We start from the raw sequence: 16,344 nt of genomic DNA, 5'->3' as shown, positions 1-16,344 counted from the left end.
TATTCTGATGCAACAATTTCTACAACTCCTAGAACTTCTTCTAAAATACGTCAACCACTTCAAATGTGTGTCTCTGTGTTTTTTTCATTCTCAAGCTTTGTGAGGAAAGACTTGAGGCAAAGATAGCATAAAATATCAGATCATAGTCATTTTGGATCAACAAATGTTTGTTCATTATTAGATCATCATATTCTGTAAGAAAACATCGTTAGATGCATGAAAACATGTGTGCATTTACTTGTAATAACATAGTAATGTATGAATCCACTATTTTTTGTTAAATCTAGGCCTTTTTTGTGCTTATGTTAAGTTTTCTAGGATTTCCCCAAACTTTTGCGTATCAAAATATCAATACTTTGAACCTTGGCTTTAGCACAATGCAGGAGAAATAGGCTTGGATCCCAGACAAATAGGTTCAGGATGCTGCTGCTCTGTCAACTTAGTAACAGTAGGATAAATCCTTTTTAGTAGATTGCGATATGAAGTTATGAACTGCAGTTCTTACTTTGATACATCTGCGTTTGGAATCAATGTAAAACGTAATGGTGGGCGGAAGAATGTAAAGTTTTACATCGATAAAATCGATGTAGCTTTTATATTGATTGTTGATGTAAAACTTTAGAGTTGATGAGGTTTTACATCGATTAGCGACACAAAACTACACTCCATCCAAACGCACGCAAAACTGAACCAGAGGGTAGTTTTATGTCGATAATAATTACACCCTCCAAATGCATACAAAACCAAACCGATGTAAAATCTTGATTTACATCGCATCCAAATGCAGCCTTAAGTATTTTGCCATGTACTCCTGAGAAGACAAGTATTTTAAGAAAGAGGTCTAAGATTGGTGACTGAATAGAAATGAATTAAGAGTCTGGTAAACCAACTTTAGTTCTGACCACAAAATATAAAAAGCAATTCTCAAATAGTAAGCATGATCGTGGTGCTTATCTATATTTCTTTATATTAGTCACCAATAATGAAAAAGTACAGTGCATTACAATAAAGCTGAGGTTGCAACAAGAAAAAGAAAAAAGAACATAAAGTCAGGTATTTATCCATATCTGTAATCCTAACTCAACCCAAAAAAAAGAGATGATCTTACTGGGCATAGCACATGGAGGGAGAAGAGCCCCCAAAGTAATCATCTTCTGACATTTGATGTACGCATTGATGCATGAATTGTTGGCTATACAGATTCAACAACACTAGCTAACCCAATAACAGCACTAGCTAAGAATTGGTGCTTGGGGGTGAATTTTTCATCTAGACATCAAGGAAATTGCCGCCTGTTATATGTATCCTCGTGCACAAAGACTGGTTCTTGGGTTGTCTGAGTTGGGAACTGAGGATGTCCCATAGCAATGCCTCCTTGATTAGGATGGGGAGAGCCCGCCCATGCCTCAGTCCTGTTCTTTTCAGATATTATGGTGAGGTAATAAAGGATTCCAAGTGTAACACTTGCCAGTGACAAGATAGCTCCTCCTGCGAAGACCCCAGGCTTTACCACATAGCAGTAGCTGCCAAAGTACATTCCCTCTTCACCATGTTGATCATTCAATGCAGCCCCCGTTAGCAGTAATAGAAATGCTATGACGAATGTGAACCTGAACGATGATAACAAACTAAATGCATCAATTCATCTGAAAATGATCTATTTAAAATTGAGATCCATTAGTAATCTCCATCTCTGGAAACTGTAGGAAACAAAGCTCATTTCCACGATTTATTCTAATTAACAAATTCCATATTCTGTCATATATAAGTAATGAGATAGCCTGCAAGGCCTAAGACCTAAAGTCTTTTCTATACCAAAGCCAGAAAACACAAACAATTTTGTTGACTCTAACCTAGTAAGTGGATTTTAAAATAGATGATTGATATGAAACGGAGCTGCCATAAATTAATTCCTAAGTAGAAGCTTGAATTATCTAAATCCCAAAGAGAAGAAAGAGAATAGAAACACAACTAAGACTGGTTAAGGATGCATTTTAGTCAAAATAGTCAACATCGTATGGATGGTGGGTGTGCAAACAATCTAGGAATGATATTTGTTCAACCCCAAATTCAATTTGTAGGGATGATCTTTAGACATTAATTTCCTCTTAAAGACCTATGTACTTTTCAAATGTGCATTAATCTTTCCTTGCATAAATTATTAAGCTAAGGCTTGAGCTATTCCAGCAAAATACAATCCGACTCCACAAATTTGGAAAATATTCTTATCATTGTCAAACAAGGCAAAAAAAAAAGTTCCAAAGTTAATCTCTGGGCTACCTACAGGAAAATATACTGGATGAATCTTAAAGAAGAGAAGAAATATCCTTGGTGCAGGGGGAAACTAGTTGAATTTGGAAGTGGCAGTTCCAATGACCTTCAAGATGAGAACTTTCCATAAATTCACAATTGGAGTTTAACATGGCTTGCTGCAAGCCTTTCATGCCGTAAGTTAATTTGGATGTCATAATGACATACAGAACATATATGATGAAGAGTAAGACGGCTTTTTTCAAGGAACAACATCAAACGCAACCAAATTGGTAGTCAAAATAATTTACCAGGAAACAACAAAGCAGACTAAAGCCACAGTCCAATTGGATGTTGAAGCATGAGAAGTTCTGCAACAAATGCACCCAGCTACAACATTGATAATAAACTGTGCAGTCATAAGGGATACACATGCAATAAGTCCAAGGGCCATGGCTGGGCTCCTTGGATACACACACATATCAGGAGCAGTAACTTGAACTTGAGAACCCTGCAAGATTTAGAAGTAAAAGCTATCTCAGACCAGAATTTGAATTAGTATATAAAGATATATGACCCAGTTCACAACATGCACATCCATACACTGATTTGTGATAAACATGAAACCCGACATGCAATTAGATTTTGCATCTGATATGCCTACTTGGTTGTAGCCCCCAGGCTTTTCCTTGTGGATGTTTATTAGTGTTCTGTTACTTAGACTGACCTGACCTATGCCAGCCAGAGGACATTATGTTTGTCTATGGACTACAAAAACAGATGCAACAGGCCAACACTACAAGAGCTTTGTCTGAAGGGGTTTTTCTCTGTTTTTGGTATTTTTTCTCCATCCAACCACATTAATTTCTCAACTCATTTTTTGTATCTTTTGGGTTACACAAAGGTGAATGCAAGCAGGTAAACCCAAGGTGCATAACTTGAATTCACTGCCTCTAAAAGACATACTGGAAGAATAAAATCATAATGGTGGGACCCATAAAAAAACAACTCAAAATTGCCTTCTAGTGTGTCTTTTAGGCTGAAGTGAAGGATACACCAAATATAGGAGGAATGTTAGCAACCAATAATTAGGGTGCAATAAGTACTTTACTTTACTTCAGCCTAGGAGACACACAAGAAGGAAAATTTGAATTGCAATATATTTAAAATCATATAAGATTTTTTAAATAGCACCCAGGGGTTTCTGCTGCCAACCCTAATTATTTGGGGATAAAGCAGATAATGCCAAGGCTAGTTACTATTATTCCCTTGGATGTCCCTAGGCACCCCCATCATATGCTTTCTCTACTTTTTCTCCAAATCAATAAATACCAAGTCAAAGGTACAGTGCCATGGTTGATACCCATGTATACGTAAAATACCAGATTTTACTTGCTACATGCACAGCAATATATGTGGATAACAGAATCTGGTTCAGATATTTTTTTTATTGGTCTGGTGCAGAGAAACTTGTTATCATATCCAACTTTGAAGTTTGAACACACCAATAACACAAATAAATCACCATGTTATCCAGTGCAGCTTAGCAGAAATAACAATAGAGAGGTGGATTAAACTACCTCTAGAGGAACCAAGGTGGAAGACGAGGCATCAGGTGGCAGGGATAGTTTTGGTAGTTAAGTGCAAATAAAGGGTAATAGTGAAGAAGTTGGAGGTAAGAATTCTAAAGGTCAGTTAGCTGCGAGTAGCTTAGGGTTGAATAGAATAATTCCTAGAGAATACCAAGGGTCCTTGTGTGAAGAGGGGTAAAAGAAGACCAAAGTTTGAAGTTTATAGGTCTTGATGGGCTTTAGTGGGCCAACAATTCGGGGTATGTAGCTAGTGTGTTGATTGGATAGAGATACATGTAATATTATTATTATTTTTTTTGTAATGATAAAAAAAATTATCAAAGAAGAAAAGGTTACAAACAAGGTGACAAGCGATCACAAAACAAAAAAGAGAAAACTCAGCCCATAACAGCAGAACTCTCCAATAACCCCTTAGAATACGGTTTTTCATTCCCAATCCTTAAAATATTAAAACTTTTCTACCTAGACCCATAAACCTCAGAACCCAGAAAAAGCTCACCCCCTACACCTTTATATCATATTCAACACTAATAGCAACCTTCCACTACTCATATCTCCCCATTAGAACTTTCCTCGCTCAAAGGATACTTCTTTTCCAGCTCCTGAAACCTCTCTCTTCACCAATTCTGTGTCACTGCTGCTTATAATAAGGTTCTGTTTCAGTTTCTGTCCTTTACTCCGTTCCTCTTACATGTGCTCTTGTACTTACTACAAGGACCAACCCCATAAAGACCTTCCTTCAACTGATGGAATACTTTGGTAACATGGACTAAATGACCACTATTTGCACCCTTTGGTTTTTTCACAATTACCACATTACCATCATCTTTTTTAGATAATACAATAATAATTGTATCTCTTTTCATCCCTAGATCCATTCCCAAATTTCCATAAACACTTGGGAAAAAGAATCATGCTCCACCATCTCTGCCTCCCCACATGGACTCTCAAATTCCTTGGAGTTTTCAGCTCCTTTTTCCCCCTTCGTTTCATCCCCTACATTTTTCAGAACTAAAAAATTAGTCTCCAAGGCATGAGCATGAACAACGTCCTTCTGAATATGAGTAATTTCAGCTTTAACCTCCCTCTCCCTTGGAGCACCCATAGCATCTTCTTGCTTTTTCATCTCTGAAACAATTATCTTGACAGATGGAGACTCATCACAGGTACAGGCTGAAGAAGAATCCTTCTCCAGATCATCCTCATATGCTGTTTCTCTAAAGTTCAACCAAACCCAGTTGCAATTTCACACCACTACTAGATACACTGATATTGAGCATCAGCTTCTTTTGATACTACAATCAACAGTTGCAGCATCTTCCCTTACATTAGAAGACGCCAAACTTAATAATCCTCTGATGTCTGATCTTCTTCCACTCCCGAAGACCTATCTTGACCAGGATCTGCCACCTTTGATGCATTATCTGGAAACTTGAGCGGTTTCCCCTCTGAAGATAACTTTCCTTTCGATACAGGTAATATGGGCCTAAAGGTAATACAACTATCCTACCTATGCTTTGGGTCTGACAGGTCCTGACTCCTTAGGACTTTTATTGGTGCTTGTGCACTAGTAATGGTCTATCAACTTTTATACGAAACAACAAAAAGTAAAATGATACAGCTGATCTCTTACCCATAACCCTAAGAGCAATCAAGGGGCAGGACAAGCTAGGATATTACCTTAAGAGCAATATATGCCTACTTTTTTCCAATAGAAATCAGTTGGATTGAGAGGGAACTAAGCTCAATGGAAAATAGCCTTATAAAACAAAGTGTAGAAAAAGCTTTTCTGTATACTCAATACTCATATCCCTGCGCTTACATAATTTTGTTGTTCTTGAGGGATTGTGCTCTAGTGCATACTTTGTATATTTTGTAAATATCCTCTCATGTTCAGATTTCTTTTCATATATCAAATGAAAGTATAATCTTACCTTCTTAAAAGGAATTTAAAAAAGTTTAAAATCTATTCATGAACAAATTAAGCATCATCAACCATTATCTCGTTAATCTTGGAATAGTTTAGCAAAGCATCATTTTTTTGAATAAGTATTTGGCAAAGCATCAATTAAAAGATAATGTAAATTTAAATACTACACCATTTCATGACTGTACAAAATAAATCTATAAAACGACATGCAAGTACACACATAGGTATCGAATATCTGAAAAACACAAAGAATACTCTACTTTCTCTTATTTTCAACCTTTCCTTCGTATAAAAGCCATAAGAAACAAAACCCTGATTCACTGACTAATCGCCTCAGAAAATCTAAACCCTAAGTCAACTAGCTCCTAGGAGAGAAAACATTTATGATAGATCCATGCCAAGACCACATCTATTCCTACACCAACTAGGGAAAGAAATTTTCCAACCTATTTGACATTAGTGATGCCACCAAACTCAGAGCCAATGTTGTTTAGAATTCCTCTAAAAGTAAAAAGTGCAATATTCTAATTTATAGAAATTATATGTTGAAAATTTTTCAACGGTGAACGAGGTCAGCCAATCCAACTAACCCTAGGGAAGAATAAAATGGAACTTAAGGTCAGAGGCTTTAAGTCCTAAATGGAAGAAATGTCCTTGTTGGATGCACATCAGACGTCCACATTCCATGGATTCTTGAGGGGCATTTCTACATGACATTTTTCTTTCTCTCATTGTTTATTTGACATAAACAAATGGTTAATGTGATCAAGGTTCAAAGTATCAACACGTAGCGACCCGTATTGGCTGATACGTATCGTGCCGATGGCTTCCTGACACGCCCCTCCAGGGGTTGTATCAGGTCAGACCATGGTTCAGAGGGTAGCCGGGCCTTAAACCGACCCTTCTGAACCGGTTTTGAAAAAAATAAATAAAACTTAAAAAACAGTATCGATACAGGCCGATACACCCTACCGATACTGGCGTATTGGCCTGTGTTGATACTTTGAACCTTGAATGTAATATTGAATGTCATTTTTTTCCTACAAAATGTTATTAAGTGACCAAGACAACCTTTTAAAAGCATTTGTATAGGTTTATAATGTTAAGCTTCAATAAAATATGGACTATGGAGTACTTTTAATAGGTCATACTTGTTTATACACGAGTCCTTATTTTCTAGTTTTTCCGAGTCAGACTCCAGGAGATGCATCAGATTTTGGTTCTCGTCACTGTGTCGATACAACACACTTATGAAAAGCTTCAACAATAGTAACAGCACAGTATCATAAACTACTGGCATAAGATTCCAGCAAAAAGTACTACATAATTTCCACAAAACTCAGCCTAAGACCTGTTCATTTCAATTTTCATTTGGTAAGAATTTAACGGCATTCATCAATATATTTGATTTTTTAATGACACAAAAAACATAACGCTACTTGAACTTCGCGCATGGAATCAATAACCTTTTGCTGCCTAGAATGACCAAGCCAGAGTAGAACAAGAAGAGCAAAGAAACCATGAAACCAAATAGAAAAGAAAAAGCAAAAGAATAGAAGGCTCAGTTGCTCTAACTGAGTCTAGCAATCAATCAAACTGACCATAATAGATTGTTCCAAATATTAAATCAATCTCAGAAAACATTAGAAAGAAATGTTCGTCGAAGATGGCATCCAAGTAGAAAACCAACAGAAGCGCTTCTCCAAAATAAGATGTATATACCCTTCGGGAAGATCTGACAAATTAAACAGTTTGTATCATCAACAGGCTCAACTCAAATATTATTCATTTACCAGAATGACTAATACCCGAAAGAATTTCAAGGGAGAAACCAAACACGTAGAAAGCAAGCAATTTTGCTTCTTATTTCTTTAAATGCGAAAAAAGAAAAGTTCCAGCGGGATACAAGGGAGGAGAGAGAGATTCAGACACAGAACTATAATCACATAAGACATCTGCAAGCAAGTCATAAGAAATGGTAGAATCCAATGTTCATATTAACAAAATGGTACTGTAAAGGACATAAAAAATTCCCGTAATGAAACCCATTGAAGATGGGGTACTAACTTCACAGCAATCTACTAAAGCAGTTTATGGAAGGCTCATCTCTCCCTCATACCTTGATCCTCTTAGCCTCGGCAGCGAACCCCAAAGCAGCTGTTAAGAGCCCCAGAAAACCCACTGAAAGACAAACCAGTAAAACCTTCCTCTCCATCTCCTCTGCAACTGTCCCCTCTGTGCTCTCTCTATCTCTATCACCCTTCGCGGTGTCACTGTGTGCTTCTGGATTCAGGAGTTGCGTGGGGGAAGTCCAAAAGTAAAAAAAATGTAGCTGTTGAGACAGAGCTTCAAGTTCAAAGTTCGAACTCTGATAGAGTGATGGTAGGGCCAGGAGAAGGGCAAACCTGAAAATATGAAAAGAAAAAAGGCTAATACTCTTTTCTTTATTTAATTATTTCTTTTAAACTTATCAAGTTACCATATGTTCACGAAACCCATGTCAAAGACTTTTTGTTTTCCAAAAGTCACCGTCCGTTAGATTACCATTAATGATTATTGACAGAACTTATTCACATCATTATAAATACAATTTTAATGGCTACCTTATTAAACATATTTTTATGACAAAATGCCGTTAAGCGCTCAACTGCCTTATATATAAACATTTATATTCGAAAAACGTTTTCTTCTCATTGTGCTACTTAAAAATATTTCAAGAACTGATAATGGGTTTTGGGTCAAATAATAATAAAGATATTTTTGGAATATTAGAAAATGGGTCAAATAATAATTAAACAAACTAACATATGTTAATTTGTTTAATGTCAAGTTATTGAGATAGAGTCTCCTGAAAGTAGGGGTGTAAACGGACCAAGCAATATCCAAATTTGAATCCAATTAGAAAATTTGATATCTAAATTCGATTTGATATCCGATGAATATTAAAATTTAATATTTAAATTTGAATATGATTAAATATTCGAATATTCGATTTGATTCGAATTTGACTGAATAATTATTTTAGGTAATTAATAAATACATAAAATAAATATTTTATTTATATAAAGTATATAAATATATAAATTATTTATATAATTTAATTATTATATATATATATATATATATATATATTATATAAGACATTTAAATATTTTATATTTTATATATAAGAATTAATTAATCGGTCAAATTCGGATATTTATCAAATCGAATAAGGTCAAATCCAAATTTGAATCCGATTAACTATTCGGTATAAATAGGATATTCGAATTTGACCAATTGAATATTCAAATTATTTAAGTTCGATTCGATTATGTCGAATCTCGAATTCAAAATCGGATCAGAAAGTTTTGAAAAATTATGGTGAAATTAAGAGAAATGATGAAAAGCTTTTTTTTTTTGCTGAAAAGTCATGGTGACTTTTGGACAGTTTCCCCTTTTTTTAGAAGTATTTGAGCATAATACAATGAACACATCCATTTTTGTAAAATTTTCTAAAACCTCTCTTAATTACTGACAATGTGCAAAATTTCCTTTGACTTTTAAATATTTCAACAAGCCTTCCCATTTCACCTATTATTATTATTTTTTTTATTTCCAATTACTCTTGGACTATTTAATTTTGTGAAGTTAAATAATGAATTTCATTTGTTATTCAAAAACAAAATGGATTATCATAGTTAGGGTTGTCAATGGGTCGGGTTAGTGATGCAAATCCAACCCATTGACAGTTAGCATTGAAACATTTGTTCATGGAACTTTGGTTGAGTATAGGTGTATTATTTTGTAGGGCGAGTTTGAATTGGATTCAGTATTCCATTTCATTTAATCAGGTTATTTGAGTTGGGTTCGGGTTGAATCAAACCCATGATTAATGTTTAAACCTTTGCAACTACACAACTTAAATTTAATATTTATATTTCTTATTTTTAATTTTGTATAACAGATGGGTGTGACTTGAAAAAAATGATAAACAAAAAATATATCAAATAATACTAATTTTTTAGAAGGGCAGAAAATAAATTGAGGCCCTCCTTGCTTCATAGGAATAGGGCTCAAATCTCCTACCCACTACTTGTTCCAACATCTCAACCCACATCATATAATTGGGAATATCTCCTTTTTCATTCATAGGGAGATGTTCCCAACACACACACATGGCAGTGGTGTTCGGTGGGTGTAGATGAAGGAACAAGTAATGGGTAGCAGATCTGGAATGATAGGAACAAGAGTTTCATTCCAATTCCAACTGTTTGATTGGGTGGAGTCAGAATCCCATTCCCATTCTTAATGGAATACATTCTCTCGTTCCCCTCCCTTTTGATAGATTTAAATTCCTATTTCAACTGTAAATCAAATGGATCCTAATATATTGATGAGCAAATCTGGTTACCTACTAGTGGATAAATCTCCAATATGAACAGATCTTTAAACATTTAAAATACAAAATACTGCACAAAAACAATACACATGGGAGATCGGATTCAATCCTCACAAGACCATACTCACAGCCACTTACAACTGTGTCGTGAATACCTCCATGCTTGTATGTTTATATTATCTATGGTGAGATATTTTTAATAGATAATTGCAAGTGGATGTGAGGACGGTGTCAACATGGTCTTGTAAAAAGAATGAATCGAGCTCTATATTTAGACGCTTGAAGGAGAATTCTTATAATAATGGATCATAGTAGACAAATAAGTAGCGGGGAAATGTTGACACCATTAAAGGAGATCAGAAGTAATAAAAGCCAATTTTTGCAACCTGTCACTGGCCCACCTGCTTGTACCATTTAACTCGTCATTCCAGAACGATGGAAGAATCCTTTTCAGATCAAACCCAGTAAACTAAAAAGAAAACGGCGAACTGTATAAATGTGAGTTTTGCTTTTGCATGTAAAAGGTTTGTTTTGTAGGTTCAAGCTTGAAGGAGAATGACTGTTTTTGTTTTTAATATCTTTTGGAAGAGGAAAGAAAAAGCAGTTGAAAGAAAAGGGTACTCTTAAGAGCGGGTTCTTTTCTCTTATAAATCTTCACAGCCCAGGCTTTATCACTTACTAATAGAAATTGTTGAGGCCTAAGTTGTAGCGATTATTGGGCTTATTCTTGAGCCCGACCCCGACCCTAATATAAAACCTAAATACCGATGTATGTTATATAATATTTTAATTCCATATTCTAGTTTTATACTTTTTAATTTGTTCATGTTTAATCACACATTTTGCACATCAAAACCATTGTTGCTTAAAATTCGATTATACAACTAACTTTAACAACACACACACAAAATAGTAATACAAGTTATTACTTAATACCTATTACTTATATATATATTATTAGTTATCATATTATCAAGTTGGGCTTAAGCTTGAGCCAGGCTTGATGAAGGAGGATTTGGCTCAACCCCTCTATTACGTGACACGTGGCAGAAACAACAGCTTGGCAAAAGGGGCCAAGCCTAGGCGGGAATAAGGGGACACGAGCAGACTGAACTCCCTACCGGGGGCCCGAACTCACCCTTCGTAACAGCTCAGGATACACTTCGCCGAACTGACCCTTGTAACAGCTCGGGATACACTTCGTCGAACTGATACACCTTGTAACAGCTCGGGATACACTTCGCCGAACTGACCCACCTTGTAACAGCTCGGGATACACCTCGCCGAACTGACCTGCCCTATAGGTACCTCCGAGCTCAAGACCGCCTCGCTCAGCACTTCGCATCGCTTGGCACCAAAACCAAACAAGTCGTACCACGCCTGACACTAAGGAAGTTCGTGCCCAAGGACGCCGTGCCTGACTGACTTGGGATCTGACGTTTGGCGACAGCACCCTAAACGACCACCTGCCACCGCCACTGACACCCCCACCTCCAGTTAGATGACGGTTAGGCAGTGACGGTTCTGTCTCAGCAGAAAGGACGACGGCCAAATTGACAAGCACAAGGGTAATCATACCTGACCTGACAAGGGCCCCGGGACGAGTGCACAAAGAGATTATAAGAGCCCCTGCCCCCCGACAGCAGAGGTATGCAAACTTTGCGCTATCTGGTATTACCTTGCTTTTGAATGATTCTAACTTGAGCTTCGGAGCCTCTACACCGGGTTCCCCCCGGAGCTTCCCCATCTCCTCCGTTTCAGGTTCCCTGCTACCCCGTTCGGAAGCAAGGCAGCGGACAGCCAAGACCGGCCGGATCGCGCTCCATCAATTGGCGCCATCTGTGGGAAACGCTTCAAAAAGCCTCCCTCCAAACTTCGATAACCCCTTTTCTTCGAAAAAAAAGACCCAACACTCATGGCCTCCTCCAGCAACACCGGACGTGGCACGGAGACAAACGCCACCGGGGAGCAACTTCAAGTCCCCGTAGTGTGCGTTGGACAGTTCACCATCCCCCTTTCGGCAGATGGGATCCCCAGCTTGAATGCGCCACAAGCAGTGGCACCCGTAAACCCTCCTACCACAAGCATCCCCTTTCCTCTCCCCATTGAGACAACCTTCACTGAACCAACTGCCATCCCCCTGACAGCTAGCCAAAACCGGTTGGAGGACCTGATGCAGTGCATGCGGGCAATGCAAGCCCAAATGCTACAGTTCCAGCAACACCAGCTTCACCAGCACCAAGTGCTAACATCTCCCAGTATCACTATCAACAGCAGTTCCCCCAACTGCCACTGAACCAACCACTACTTCTGCCTCGTCACCCCGCTCCGAGGCCGATCAACGCCCCCCCGCAGGATGGGCGCCCCCACCAGGCGAAGGCCTCCCGGCCCCAGAACCACCCCAACAGCCAGGCCTCGTCCCAGGCCGAAGAGAGAAAAATGTCATCCCCGCCTCGCAACCCACGGGCGGGTCGGGAACCTCGCCCGCGAGGTCGGCACCACGGCGCTCTGAGCCCGAGCTCCCGCTCACCGAAAACCGATTCGGTGCCCTGGCGGCAGACTACCAGCATTCCGGGCCCATTGAGCTTGGTAACACGGAGGCCAGCAGCGCCAGTACAAGGCCCGCTCAACGGCGAAGGCGCCGGCGAAGTCGCCGAACCACCACCAGTGCCTTGTCGGAATTCAGAGGCAAAGACATGAGCTCGGACGAGGTAGGGGCTGCCCCGTCTCTCTTCGTTCCTTCCCCCCTCGCATCAGAACTCCTGGCGGTCCCCTTACCCAGAGACTTCAAGCTCCCACCTCTGGACAAGTACGACGGGTCCTTCGACCCCAACGACCACGTTGATGCCTTTCAGTCGCAAATGCACCTCGCCAGGGCCAGCGAATCATGCATGTGCATGGCCTTTACCACCACCCTCAGGGGGGTAGCCCGCACTTGTTACAGGAACCTGGCCCCCGGGTCGATAAAGTGCTGGGCCCAGTTCGTGCAAGTCTTCACCACACACTTCGTCACCAACCAACGGTGCCCCAGAACAAAGGAAAGCATCTTTGGAGTAGTCCAAAGAGAAGGAGAATCTATTCGGGGCTACATCAAGTGATTCAACGAAGCATGCTTACAGATACCGCGATTGGACCCTACAGTGCAGCTCGCGGCGGCCAAAAGAGGGGTGACGCACAAAGAATTCAAATGGCACATGGTGGCCAACCAGCCCGCAACCGTGGCCGAATTCCTCAAACTCGCAGATAAGTTCATGAGGACAGAGGAAGAAATCAACCAACGAACCGAAGGTGAGAACGAGAAAAGAAAGAGAGAAGGCGATTTCTCCAACCCGGTGAATAGAAAAAACCCGACCCGGGAGCCGAAGCCGAACCAGTCATTCCGGGCCCCCCTAGCAGTTCGGACGGACTACACGCCGTTAAACACGAGGCGGACAGAGATCTTAATGACGATCAAAGACGCCCCGTACGTTAAGTGGCCACATCGCCTAAAGGGAAATCCGAACGAGAGAAATAAGAATTTGTATTGTAGTTTCCATAGAGACCATGGTCATAGCACCGAACAGTGTAATAACCTCCGGGACGAAATAGAGGGGCTCATCCGTCGCGGATACTTGAGAAACTCTGTACAGCACAACAATAACAATAAAGCAGGTCAGCAAGGGGAGCACGAAAAGGATGCCCCCGAGTCTAGCAACAGACCTGCCGAACCGTTGCAGAAGCAACCTCCGGAAGAGAGGCCAGTTAGGGGAACCATCCATGTAATAGTGGGAGGTTCGGTGGTAGTGGGGTGTACCTCGGCAGTAGCCTGGACTTTAGTTCGCGAAGCGGCCCTTGAAGAACGAAACCCCCCAAAGAGACCAAAGACCGAAGAACCAATCTTTTTCACGGAGGACGACACGCGAGGAGTCCACTACCCCCATGATGACGCGCTTGTCATTAAACTAAGGATCAACGACTTCGAGGTCAGGCGCGTACTCGTAGATTCGGGCAGCTCAGCGGACATCCTCTTCAAATCAGCATTTGACCAGCTGCAGTTACAGAGGAGCGATCTGAAGTCCGCGAACACTCCCCTGGTGGGTTTCAACGGAGAGGAAGTCAGGCCCCTCGGAAAAGTAACTGTCCCTGTGGAAGTCGGCACATGGCCTTGTGCGGTCAGACTCAACCATGATTTCCTAGTAGTCGCGACCCCCTCCCCATACAATGCCATAATAGGGCGGCCGATCACGCATATCCTACGGGCGGCGGTCTCCACCTACTATTTGGCCATGAAGTTCCCTACGGACTTCGGTATAGGGGTAGTGCGGAGCGACCAGCTCGAGTCGCGCAAGTGCTATGTTGCCGCCTTGAAGGGAAAAACCAAGGCGGCCGACGACCTCGAACTAGAGCGGCCTGCGGAGCAAGGTGAGGAACGAGTTTCGCCCACGGAGGAAACTGTCGCAATCCCGACTTCAGCTACGGACCCAGCTCGCACACTAAGCATCGGAGCTTCCATCGAAGACCCCCTACGAGCTGAACTGGTGAGTTTTTTACTTCAAAATTTAGATATTTTTGCCTGGTCCACGGCCGACATGCCCGGCATTAGCCCCGGACTGATAACTCACAAACTTAATACTGACCCTGTAGTCAGACCCATTAGACAGAAGAAACGCAACTTAGCCCCAGAACGCTGGAGAGCGGTCAACGAGGAGGTCGAGAAGCTCCTCGCAGCAAACTTCATAAGGGAAGTCCATTACCCGAGCTGGGTGGCCAACCCGGTGTTGATAAAAAAGGCAAGCGACAAGTGGCGCATGTGCGTCGACTATAACGACCTGAACCGAGCTTGCCCGAAAGATTGCTTCCCCCTCCCCAGAATTGACTGCCTAGTGGGCGCGACCTCGGGAAACGAGTTGCTAAGCTTCCTGGACGCCTACTCGGGCTACAACCAAGTTAGGATGGACCCATCCGATGAGGAAAAAACCAGTTTCATAACCGAGTTTGGCCTGTATTGCTACAAAGTCATGCCCTTCGGACTAAAAAATGCCGGAGCGATTTTCCAAAGACTTGTAAATAGGCTATTTCGGCCCCTGATTGGTACGAAGATAGAGTGCTATGTAGACGACATGGTCGTCAAGACTCAGTTTTCACAAGAATTAATACAAGACTTAGATTCTGTTTTCCAAATCCTGCGTCGGTTTAGCATGAAGTTGAACCCCAACAAATGTGTCTTCGGTGTCACCTCGGGCAAGTTCCTAGGCTACATTGTCAATCGGCGCAGTATTGAGGCCACCCCGGACAAAATAAAAGCCATTCTAGATATGAAACCACATCGGAAAGTAAAAGAGGTTCAGAGGCTAAACGGCCGCATAGCCGCTCTAAGCCGCTTCTTGTCTAAGTCAGCAGACCGCTGCCTACCCTTCTTCAAGGCAATCAAAGGCAAAGGGTTCGAGTGGACCCAGGACTGCCAGTTCGCGTTCGACGAACTAAAAGGTTACCTCACTAGTGTGCCAACCTTAGCCCGGCCCGAGGTGGGCGAGGTCTTAGAACTGTACCTCTCGGCGAGCGACGAGGCGGTCAGTTCGGTACTGATAAAAGAAACAAACTGGGTCCAACGACCCATCTATTATGTTAGTAAAATTTTGCAGGGAGCAGAGGCAAGGTACCCGGAGATAGAAAAACTAGCATACGCCCTAGTAATAGCAGCTTGGAAACTCCGCCCATACTTCCAGGCTCACACCGTTATCGTCCTAACTGACAAACCTCTTAGACAAGTTTTACTCAAACCCAAGGTTTCCGGTCAACTGACGAAATGGGCCCTCGAACTCAGCGAGTACGACCTCCAGTACAAATCGAGAACCGCTATCAAGGCCCAAGCTTTGGTAGATTTTATCGCCGAGTGCACTTTCAGCCACGAAGCCCCACAGGTCGAGCCCGAGGTCCCCAGTTCGGGCGAACCCGGAGCTCCTGAGCCCATAGAGTCCGAACCCCGTGAAGTGGTAGCCAGTGTGGCATCTCTCCTGGTCAGGCGAAGCGCGAACTGGGATGAGGAGCCCTGGATCCTTCACGTGGACGGTTCCTCGACCCGGCAAGGCAGTGGAGCTGGAATAGTCTTGTGCGGCCCGGGCGGCATAAAATTAGAATACGCACTACGCTTTGAGTTTGCGGCATCCAACAATGAGGTAGAGTACGAAGCACTGATCGCCGGGCTAGACCTA

At 41.4% G+C, this 16,344-nt stretch overlaps 1 protein-coding gene across 1 annotated transcript; it reads right to left on the bottom strand.

Annotated features, from left to right (window-relative positions):
• Positions 1–944: 944 nt before the first annotated feature.
• Positions 945–8,151, bottom strand: LOC148879498 (protein VASCULATURE COMPLEXITY AND CONNECTIVITY-like). The gene is made up of 3 exons (XM_088961038.1): positions 7,892–8,151; positions 2,562–2,761; positions 945–1,610 (listed from the first exon to the last, which is right to left on the bottom strand). Exons 1-3 carry the CDS (start codon positions 7,985–7,987, stop codon positions 1,277–1,279), a joined length of 630 nt encoding a protein of 209 aa, XP_088817164.1. The 5' UTR covers positions 7,988–8,151; the 3' UTR covers positions 945–1,276.
• Positions 8,152–16,344: the final 8,193 nt, after the last annotated feature.

The sequence above is a fragment of the Nelumbo lutea genome, chromosome 1, assembly GCF_056320005.1.
Source record: "Nelumbo lutea isolate HS-2025 chromosome 1, American lotus-T2T, whole genome shotgun sequence".
In the NCBI taxonomy this organism is placed as follows: domain Eukaryota; kingdom Viridiplantae; phylum Streptophyta; class Magnoliopsida; order Proteales; family Nelumbonaceae; genus Nelumbo; species Nelumbo lutea.
Note: the sequence above shows the minus strand (reverse complement) of the source record. Positions and strands in the feature narration are given on the sequence as shown.

What these genes read in the sequence shown, in the direction of transcription:
- LOC148879498 (XM_088961038.1), bottom strand. Translation starts at nt 7,987, where the DNA reads ATGGAGAGGAAGGTTTTACTGGTTTGTCTTTCAGTGGGTTTTCTGGGG. An exon ending in CCGAGGCTAAGAGGATCAAG is followed by an intron (nt 2,762 to 7,891) that starts GTATGAGGGAGA and finishes TAAATCTTGCAG; the next exon opens with GGTTCTCAAGTTCAAGTTAC. An exon ending in GTCTGCTTTGTTGTTTCCTG is followed by an intron (nt 1,611 to 2,561) that starts GTAAATTATTTT and finishes ATCATCGTTCAG; the next exon opens with GTTCACATTCGTCATAGCAT.